This window comes from Rhincodon typus, chromosome 4 (genome assembly GCF_021869965.1).
Source record: "Rhincodon typus isolate 14 chromosome 4, sRhiTyp1.1, whole genome shotgun sequence".
NCBI classification, from domain to species: Eukaryota; Metazoa; Chordata; class Chondrichthyes; order Orectolobiformes; family Rhincodontidae; genus Rhincodon; species Rhincodon typus.
In genome coordinates, this window is record NC_063335.1 from 101,285,956 (window position 1) to 101,297,381 (window position 11,426).

Below are 11,426 nucleotides of genomic sequence, written 5' to 3' on the forward strand. Positions count from 1 at the left end.
AACCCTGATAGGTGTGAGGGGATGTACTTTGGAAGAAGTAACAATATAAGGAAATACTCAATTAATGGAAAGACACTAGGAAGCTCAGAGGAACAGAAGATCTTGAGTTGTTTGCCACAGATACCTGAAAGTGGCAGAACCGATTAAGAGGGTAGTTAAGAAAGCACATAGGACACTTGCCTTTATCAGTTGATCAATAGATTATAATAACAGAGATGTTATGTTGGAGCTGTAGCAGGACTTGGGTTAGGCTACAGCTAGTGTGCAGTGTGCAGTTCTGGTCAGCATACAATAGGAAGGATGTGATTACACTGGAAGAGGTGCAAAGGAGATTCACCAGGATGTTTGTTGGGATGCATCACTTCAGCAATGAAGAGAGGCTGAATAAGCTTGCATTGTTTTTCTCTAGAGCAGAGGAGCTTTAAGGGGGAACCTGCTACAGGTACATAAGGTTTTAAGGGGCAGGGACAGGGGGGATAGAAAGCAGCTGTCCCCTTTAGTTGAAGGATCAATAACAAGGGGGGGGCATAATTATAAGGAAAAAGGCAAGAGTTTTAGCAGGATTGAGGAAAATCTTTTTCACCCCAAGAATGGTGGGAATCTGGAATGCACTACCTGGGAGAGTAGTTAAGGTGAGAAACCTTACAAACCCTAACCCTAACTTGGATGAGCATTTGAGGTGTGATAACATTCAAGGCAATAGGCCTTAGTTGGAAAGTAGGACCTGCGTAGATTTAGACTAGTTTTTGTTGATGCAGACTCGATGGGCTAAATGGCCTCTTCTGTACTATATGATTCTATTATTTTCTGATTCACACAACAGGATGCAGCAATGATTCCAGAGTGGGTGCTTTACTAGCAGCAGCCAGTTCCCACGGTGGCACTGTTGCTAAACAGAGCTTCTGACTTGATTGATGATCCTTGGAAATACCCACTTCTGTTCACTTACTGGCACTTAATAAGCCAGACCTTCCCTAAAAATGCCAACCAAGGCTCTGACTGTTTCTTCAGGCAGCAGCTGAGATGCCTGGGGGATATCTCAATTAAATACCACTCAACGTTTCAGTCTTGAGGAAAGCTCATCAACCTGAATTGTACATTTGGTTTCCCTCAAGTCTTGCCAAGTGTTTCTGGTGATTCTTTTTCATTTCATGTTACCAGCAACTGCACTATTTTGCTTTTATATATTAGTTTTACAGTTTATACATTAAAATGTTACATTCTTTACCATAAAGAGCCTTTCATCCATCTTCTGAATAGCTTACCCATGAGAATTACTCAGGCACAAAAAGAGGCATTTGTGGCCTTACCTCAATGTTGTCTCATGCAGTCAGTAATGATGTACTCAACAGCCATGATGACTGTAGTCAATGCAAGTGTGACAGTCTTGCTCTCAGATTTGATGATATCAGTATTCTTCAATTGTCCCTTTGTCCTTTCATGCGCTCCAGTCCAGTAACTCCCTATATAAACTCTTCTAACATGCTATTTGATCAATAAATGAATGCACGGACTCAAGCTGTGTTCACTCACCAACGATTTCACTGCATAAGATCAGCACTGAATACAAATGATTCAACAGAAATGATTAATGGAAACCCTAAAACTAGGTGACCTTATAGGATGGATAAATTCATGATCTGTTACACAATAGACAAAGAAATATGCTTCGGTAATGACTCAAACTGAGCATGTTGAATCATCTTTTTCCACTAATTGTCATTCCTTCACCATAAAATCCATCTCTTCTCAATTGTTTTCCTTGCAATAAGGCTGCTTCTCCATGGTGACAGCTATGTAACAGATCAGATACAATGTTCATGCATCTCAGTTAAATACAGTAGTAATGACAGCCAGGCTTTCTTTGCCACTATAACTGCTTTGCTGAATATATACATTACAATAAGCATATATGTGACAGTATTTGAAATGTTTAGGGAGCTCATTTCAGGGATATTTACTTGGAATAGGAACTTAACCGAACAAAGGGTAATTATTGCAAAATTTCTTCATGCAATTTGTTCTTTTTAGAAGTAATTCTCCAATGGTTCAACAAAATATTGAACAATATTGTATGGCAATGACAGCAAAAGTCTCTGATCTAAAACCCAGTTTATATTAAGATGCCTGATTTCAACAATGAGAGTGAAAAGTTAGCTTGCCCACAATCACCAACTGGTGATCCCGATTAGAAAGTGCCCATATTCAAACATCAGAAGAAGGAAGGATTGAGCAGACTAGGCTCCCTTATGAAGATTCCACACTGGCATGGAACTGGAGACTTGTCGATTGTTGTGGCTTTATGTCTCAGTAAGCTTCAGTATCCTCAGCATGGACAGATATTTGTCTGACTGGCAGAAAACAAAGAGTTTACTTAACTTGTGTCTTTTTCAGATTGCCAGGATGTCGTGAGTGTCATCCATTATTGCTGGGACCTCAATGTTTTAAAATTTACATCAGTGACTTAGACGAGGGGAGTCAATGAGAGAGAGAGACTCCAGATATTCTCAAATTAGGCAAGGGAATATGTTGTGCAGAGGGCATAATGACATTGCAGACTGATATCGATAGGTTGAGTGAGTGGGCAGATGGTCTCTAATGTAGAAAGATGTGAAATAATTACAGATGAACATGTAAATCAACAGCAGTATATAGATGTAGCCTGGGCAGTGCTCCATATTTTTGTATTCCATTCACCTTGCAATAAATCAAAAAATTCTATTGGCTTTTCTAATTATTTGCTGTACTTGCATACTATTATTTATGATTCATGCACCAGGACACCCAGATCCCTCAGCATTTCTCAGTTCTGCAATCTCTCACTATATAGGTAAATGCTTTTTTAAAAAAATTTCTGGCCAAAATGTACAACTCCATAGTTTAACAAATTATATTCCATTTGTTGCATCTTTGCCCAGTCACTTAAACTATTAATATCTTTTTGTAGGCTCTTCCTACCTATCTTTGTGCCATCAATATGCCTTACCTCTTCAAAGATCTACAATAGATTGGTCAAACAGGATTTCCCATTCACAAAATCATGTGGCTCTGCCCAATTACCATGAACGTATTCAAGTGTCATGTTACAATTTATTTAATAATGGCTTCCCACATTTTCTCTGAGATAGACATTAAACAAACTGGCCGGTAGTTTCCTGCTTTCCAACCTAATGGGAACAGCCCTGAATAGAGGGTGTTTTGGAAAGTGAAAACCAATGATTCAACTATTACCCTAGCTGTTTCTTTTAAGACCCTAGGACAAAGTCCATTAGGACCTGTACCTTGGTCAGGCTGCAGCGACAACAATTTGCTCAGTACAAATTCTCTGACTTTCCTGAGTTCCTTCCTCCCTTCCATTTCCTGAATTATTGCTGCTTCTGCAATATTACATGTATTTTTTATAGTGAAGACTGATGTGAAATACCTGCTCAGTCACTTCCCATTTCCTGATATTCTGTTATTAACTCTCCAGTCTCAATTTCTATAGGGTCTATGCTCACTTCGTTAACACTGTCCTGCTTTAAATATCTAAAACAACTCTCACTATTCGTCGTTTTTACTAATCTACCCGGGCAAGCTTTGAGAAATAAAGCAAAAACAGAAATTGCTGGAAAAGCTCAGAATGTTCTGAGGAAGTTTCACTCGATCCGAAACATTAACTCTGATTTCTGTTCACAAATGCTGCCAGATCTGCTGAGCTTTTCCAGCAATTTCAGTTTTTGTTTCTGATTTATAGCATCCGCAATTCTTTCGGTTTTTTTTTAATATCCAACTTTTGATTTTATTTTAACAATCTCTGCCTTTAAAATACTCAATATTTCCACCACTACTAACTTTTGAGGTGGGGAGTTCACAATTTGTACGATCGTCTGGCTAGTAAAATAACAACGAAAAGCAAAGGATTACTTAATTTGAAAATGACTCCAAAATGCCAAGATGCAGAAGGATCTAGGTATTCTAGCGCATGAGTCACCAAATGTTTGTATGCAGGGACAGCAAGTGATAAAAAATGCTGTTATCCTTTATAATGAAAGAAATTGAACATAGAGTTTAGGATGTTATCCTTCAATGAAATAGGTCAGTGATGAGACTAAGTTTTGAATACTGTGTGCAAATTTGGTCTCATTAAAGGAAGGATGTAAATGTGTTGGAGGTTATTCAGAGGAAGTTTACAAGACTGATTCTTGAAATTAGTGGATTGTCTTTTGAGAATAGGTTGATTGGATTTGTGTTCACTACAGTTTAGAACAGTAATTTGTTTGAAGTGTCTAGAATCCTGAATGGTCTTGACAAGGTGGATATGGAAAGGATGATTCTTCTTGTGGGTAAGTCCAGAACAAGGGATGTTATTTTAAATTAGGGATTGCATAGGATAGATTATTTTTTTCTCTTAGAGGGTTATGTAACTTTGGAACTTCCTGCTTCAGAAGATAGTGGAAGTAGGTTCATTAAGCATTTTAAAGGTTGGGGTAGATATATCCTTATTAAGGCAGAGAATCAAACGTTGGGGCTAAATGGAATTGTGGAAATCAAAACTCTAACATATCAGCTGTGGTCATAATAATTGGGAAGCAGTGTCAAGGGGCCAAATTACCTAATTTATATGTTCACATCTATGTTGATATGTTCAGGAGAAACAGATGATTAAAGGAGTGGAGGATGTACATTCTAAAATATTCCTTTTCTTCAGGAGTTGCCACGGTGCCCACTAATGGGACACCATGGGGACACATACTTCAAAATGTTAGTGGTTATGGATTGACAGGATAAGCCACTCAATCTATTTCATTTTCTAGCCTTCGGACCATAGCCCTGCTGGTTATAGCACACGAGATGCACATCCAGATACTTTTTAAATGATTTCCATCTCTATTACCTTTTCAGGTAGCAAGTTGCAACCTGTGTTCAGAATTTTCCTAGCCACCGAACAATGTTAGAAATGGCATATTCATGAGAGTTAGGTGAGATCAGAAGTAAAGAAATTACTGATGTTGTGTGTTGTTGTGTTGTTTCCAACTTGGTTTTGAATGGTGAGACTAGATTCTCACTAGTGAGTCCATTGAATCCATTAAAATCCTCATTGTTACATCAACTCACCTCATTGATATGTTCATTCCCATTCTCCCTCCCACCAGATAGAAAATAAATGGCGATAGTTCCCAACAGAGCAGTTGACTTCTGACAGACAAGTCAGAGCAGTTAGTTGGAGACTCCAGCTCGTCACTTGGACCTCTAGGCTTTCAACTCGGACACCAGGCATAAACATCTCAGGGCATATTCCATGGGTAACAACCATTGCACTTCACTGTCTAGCAGGCCATCCCGATCCTATCAAACTGACAGCTGCAAACACTTTATCAGGAGTATGGCTGGACTTCAATATAGTGCTGGTGTCAGGGCAGTCTTAACGATAGGCAGTGCTTCTGTGTGGGGCTGATAGGAAAATTCGACAAAGCATGGTCCCATATGGGCGAGGCACATGGGTTATGAAGTGAGTTTAGGAAGATAGCATGAGACAACATGCTAGAGCTTGCTGAGAGAAAACCACTATTAAACTCACCAAAACTGGCACAGCTGATTTCTGGTAAAATTTAGCCCCATGAGCCTTGTAGTAACCCTGATAACTATGTGCAAATCTGGATTTGTATCAAAGTTACAGTGATTGATCAGGAGAACTCTTGAGGAAATTCCCAGCATTTGTCGACCTTCATCATTCTATTCAGGTAGGCATTTCTACAAGTTGAAAACAGTACTGCTATCATAATATTTATACACAAAATTATGTAATTTTTTTTATTGTACCCCTACTAAATCTCTGTTTCAACTACATTTGTTTCCAACAGAAATAACCATAATAAAGTTTTTAAAAATCTGAGATCATCCTAGTAGGAAATATTAATAATCCAAAAAGAAGGAACTTCAATCTATTGGAATCAACATTTGCAGTCGGGAAACTTTCCCTTTAAGTGATTGTCACCCAGTTAGATACAGATTGAACAAATGATAGAATTCCACTGAAGTCTTTCATTATTTGTTATAATTTCAGGAAAAGTATACAGGCTAATAAAGGCCAAAAATTTAACATTCATTTAGCTCAGTGTCATATCTTGCTTTGTATGAAGTAACTTAGAATGTGTTACTACATAAACACAAGTTACTGGTCTTTAACCTACAAGTTTTCATCTCCTACATTTGAACTCATTTACTCCTTTGAGCATTGCTGTAGGGTCTGTTTGTTTTATCCATTTAAAATAAGCCCAGTGAATAAGCTAAAACAGATTTACCTTTGAAGATCCAGAAATGCCCCCAGGTTTCTATAGAGGACAGTTCCTATCACATAAACTGAAGAATCATCCGGCTCTGCAACATAAATACAGTTTTATCACTTACTTATCGACAACTGTTGGAAAGCAGAGACAAGTTGTTAAAAACAAGCTTAAACACAATTTCAAAGTGGTTAAAAACATCCCTCAAAAAGAAGTGAAGGCTTCTTATGATCATAGAAGGATATATTCTATGGATAAATTATAAAAAAGACTAGAAAATGTCATTAAGCAGTTCTCTTTCATGTCTGACCTTGAATAATCATTGTCAGGACTTGTTAAATCACATTGTCCACTTTGACAAATTTCAATTTTAGTCAAGTCCTTTAATTGTGATCTTGGATAGCTGAATGAAGCTTGAAGACTGCTCATTCCATCTACACTTCCTCTCTCTTCATACATGGCAACACCACCGTCGTATTCTCTAATACCTTCAATTTGTCCACTGATGGAGCAGGTCTAAACAAATTTTCTTAATTATTGCGAAGTGTTGAACTGGAATTACATACTTGGGAGATATGGAACTACCTATGCTCCTTCTATAATTCTTTCGTACCATTGTCCACAGCATATGATGCCAAATTTATTTGCATTTGTTACAGTCAAAAATATAAAAGCCTTCTTTAGACAACAGTAAAACGAACACTACCAATTAACTTTTAACTTTAAATTAACTTCAATTTTAAAACTGCAATATATGGTTAAATGAAAGGATGCAAGTTCAGTAGAATGCTTGCCACTGAACACATTTGTAGATTGATATCTCAATATAATATTGAGTGCTGCACTGTCAGAGGTACTGTCTTTTCAACCAGATATAAAAACAAGACCCTCTCTGCCTGTAAGAGATTCTGGGGTGACATGATTCCATGATCAGGTGAGTTCTCTTAGCCTCCTAGTTAATACTCACAACAGATTTTATAACTTATTTTCAACTGATTAGGACACAGAATTGAACACTCAACCCTTTTGTTTAAGTGTCTCAAATTGTACTCCAACTGGTGTCTGACCACAATATTGCACCATGTGTTTGTGCAAATGCCTACGTAAGATTTAAAGTAAGATTTAAATTCTATTGTCTTTTGATTTCTGCTGAGCATCTTTATTGTCAGCAACTTAAAACATTAGGACAAGGGAAATCAGTATACCAGCTCCTATTTATATCTAATCAAAGTTCAACCTGAAAATGAATGAACTTAGAAAGGGGAAAATTTTAATGCAATGAAAACTATTCATTCACTTGTAGGGGGAAATAGCCAGACTATTTCACTTTACCGGCCAGCTGACACTTGTCAATCATAAAAGGTAAAGTTGTCATGTCTTGCCAAACCATAGGGCTGCTCTCTCATTGGAGAAAGAGATAACTATTACTGGTTTAACCTAAGGGTCACTATGCTTCAGACGAGGGGAGAAGTTGAGAAGGAGAGTCCCTTATGGTAAACTCAGCTGGTGTGGGGATTGAACCCATGCTGATGGCATTATTCTGCACTACAAACCAGTCATCCAAGCTAACCGTATCCATATGCCAATAATACCACATAGGCCTAAGTCATTCGGAGAGAATGGGGTCACTCTTGCCCAGATTATTGTTTTACAGCCTACCAAGATTTACATTCCATTTACTTCAATGTATATAGAATCAGGTGAGCTTAAACATGCTTGCCATTTCTATCTGCCCTCCAGTTAGCGGCTGAAATTAAAATTGGGACCAGATTTTGTATCCCCATTCCAATTTCCTTCAAACATAAGCACAAAAGCATCAAGCCAACCTGACAATTAGCAGAAATTGAAAATGAAAGGTAGTTCTCACAGAAATCACATTGCAAAGGAATCTCGACTTTAACAGAAACAAAACAGTCCCAGTTCATCATGGATGTGCAAATTTCAAAAGTATCTTTACAAAAGGACTATGTTGGTTTGTCATTGAAAATGTTTGACATCTCTCTCCAATTGCTAATTCAGGAACATTCTATTCATGGCAGCACCAGACAGGAGCCCTCAAAGTAAATTTGACAATGGAAACCAATATATAGGCGGAATGCTATTGTCCCCAGATCTCAGGATAATGTTAAGGGCAATCAGGGCTTTATAACAAGAGATTTAATAAGCCCATATGTCAGTGCAAGAAGGCACTCTACAGCAGATAAAGGGGTAAAAAGAAAAGGAAGATTTTACTGAAAGATATCTGTGACAAAATAGCAATTTAAGTCATTTCAGTTTTTTGATAAATTAAACTGAGCAATGCCAAACCATTAAATGAAGCATAGGAGTACGCAGCATGTTTGTCAGCTTAGATCTGTTTGCATACATTTTAATTTAAAACTAGCACAAAATCTACCCCTGTGGACAGAATTTATCAGCTACTGAGATTTCCATTTTAATCACGGTCCAAATCTTTAGAGGTTTCAGGATGTTTGGAGGCCAGAAGTATGATTGAGGGTGTATGTTGAGACCTTGAGAAAGTCCGGATGCATGGACAGAAATGAAAATTGTTTGGGAAATTTTGACTTTTGATACACATTTCCATTGCTCTGCAGGATGCTTGAGTCATAGATTTCAGAGATTCCAATGGTAGGTATATCGCTGGATTGTTACATGTTACATACATTAGAAGGACCCCATTCTGCCCACTGTGTCAGCTCTGACTCTTTGAGCATTTTGGATTAGTACCAACCTCCTGCCTTCCTTGATATTCCTCCTGCACATTAATTCTATTTAAATAATCATCTAATTCCCTCTTGAATGCCTCAATCGAATCTACTTTCACCACATTTCCAGGCAGTTTGTTTCAAACTTGGACCATTTGCAGTACAACTTTTGTGTTCACCCTTCACATTTGCTTCTTTTGCAAACTACCTGAAGATTGTATGGTATGGTTCTTGCTGCTTTCTATGAGCAGGAACCATTTCTGGCTACCTATTCTAACCAGCCTTCTGCTCTCCAAGGGAAACAAATCCAACTTCTTCAACCTATCCTCAAAATTGAAGTTTCTCGCCCATGGAACCATTCTCATACACTTCTTCAGCACTCTATTCAATGCATTCACATCCTTCCAAAAGTAAGGTACTCAGTTGAGGTCTAACCAATGTTGTATGTAAGTTCAGCGTAATATCCCTGTTCTTGCCCTTATAATGAAGTTGGAATACAATATGTTTTATTAATAACTCTCTCCATGTTTAATGAGTTATAAACATATACAGGTCAGTTCTCTCTGCTGTGGCACATCTTTTAGAATAGTACCTTTTATTTCAAACAACTCTCCACATTTTTATACCAAACTGTATTACCTCATACTTGTCTGCATTGAACTTTATCTGCCACTTCTCTGTTGACTCCACCAACTTGTCAACGTACTTTCAAAGTTCTACACTTTTCTCCTCAATGTTTACAATGCTCCCAAGTTTTGTGTTATCTGCAAACTTTGGAATAATCCCCTATCCACCAAGATCTAAATCATTTAAATATATTGGGAAATATATACTAACCATATATATACAGTTCAAATACCGATCCCTGGGGAACTACACTACAAAATTTCCTTCAGCCCAAAAATGTCCATTAATCATTACGCTTTGTTTCCTATCCCTAAACCAATTTTATATCCATGTTGCTACTCTCCATTATGCTCCATGACCTATAACTTTCTTCATAAGTCTGTGTGAAACACTAGATAAATTGTATTGAAATCCAGGTACATCACATCAACAGCTTTCGACTTATTAACCCTCTCTCTTACTTTAAAAAACCTCCGCACATAAGAAACAAATTTCCTTAACAAAATCAGGGCAGCATGGTGGCTAACAGTAACAGGGACCTGGGTTTGATTCTAGCCTCAGGCGACTGTCTGTGTGGAGTTTTCACATTCTCCCCTTGTCCAAAGATGTGTTAGTTAGGTGGATTGGTCATGCTAAATTGCCCAGAGTGTGCAGGGATGTGCAGGCTATGTGGGTTAGTCATGGGAAGTACAGGTTTATAGAGATAAGATAGGAGGGTGGGTCTGGGTGGGATCCTCGTCGGAGGGTCAGTGTGGACTTGATGGGCCAAATGACCTTCTTTCATACTGTAGGGAATCTATGAGTCTAAATTCATTCAGACCCATCTGAATTAACACATATTTTTTGACATAACTATTAATTCTAATCCGAATAATTTTTTTCAGAAGTTTGCCTACCACTGACTTAAACTGACTGGTCTATAATTGCTGGAACTATGCTTATAACCTTTTTGATCTGAGAAGTAATGTTTTCAATTCACCAGTGCTCTGGTACTACTCATGAAGCTAGGGAAGATTGAAAGATAGTTGCCAGTGCCTCTGAAAATTCTTAAACTTCCACTATCCCAGCCTTTATATTGGTAATAAAACTCTTCTAATATAACTACCCTCTGCCGTTTATATCTCCCAGTAATTTTCTTGCAAAATTGTTCCGCTATATTTTTCCCACTAGTTGGTGATATTATATTGAGCAAAGTAATTGCAACTTTCTTACTTCTTGGATTTAAACAAATAGATTCTCTCCAAGAACCCTCTGAAACTTAGTTTTTTTATCCGATACTGTAATGTTCCCCTTAACCAAAAAACATCAGCCCTTTTGTTTTAGAGATAGTGGGAACTGCAGATGCTGGAGAATCTAAGATAACAAGGTGTAGACCTGGATGAACACAGCAGGCCAAGCAGCATCAGAGGAGCAGGAAAGCTGACATTTCGTCCCAGACCCTTCTTCGGAAATGGGGGAGGGGATGGGGGTTCTGAAATAAATAGGGAGAGAGGGGGAGGTGAATAGAAGATGGATAAAGGAGAAGAGAGGTGGAGAGGAGACAGACAGGTCAAAGAGGCGGAGATGGAGTCAGTAAAGGTGAGTGTAGGTGGGGAGTTAGGGAGGGGATATGTCAGTCCAGGGAGGACAGACAGGTCAAGAGGGCGGGATGAGGTTAGTAGGGAGGAGATGGGAGTGGGGCTTGAGGTGGGAGGAGGGGATAGGTGGGAGGAAGGACAGGTTAGGGAGGAGGGGACAAACTGGGCTGGTTTTGGGATGCGGTTGGGGGAGGGGAGATTTTGAAGCTTGTAAAGTCCACATTGATACCATTGGGCTGCAGAGTTCCCAA

At 38.5% G+C, this 11,426-nt stretch overlaps 1 protein-coding gene across 1 annotated transcript in view; it reads right to left on the minus strand.

Moving 5' to 3' along the window:
* adgrb1a (adhesion G protein-coupled receptor B1a) overlaps positions 1-11,426 on the minus strand; it is a 618,149-nt gene that overhangs the window by 312,147 nt on the left and 294,576 nt on the right. Inside the window, exon 14 of the mRNA XM_048596183.1 lies at positions 6,285-6,360. Within this exon, the coding sequence (XP_048452140.1) occupies positions 6,285-6,360 (76 nt within the window). The remainder of the gene's footprint in view (positions 1-6,284; positions 6,361-11,426) is intronic.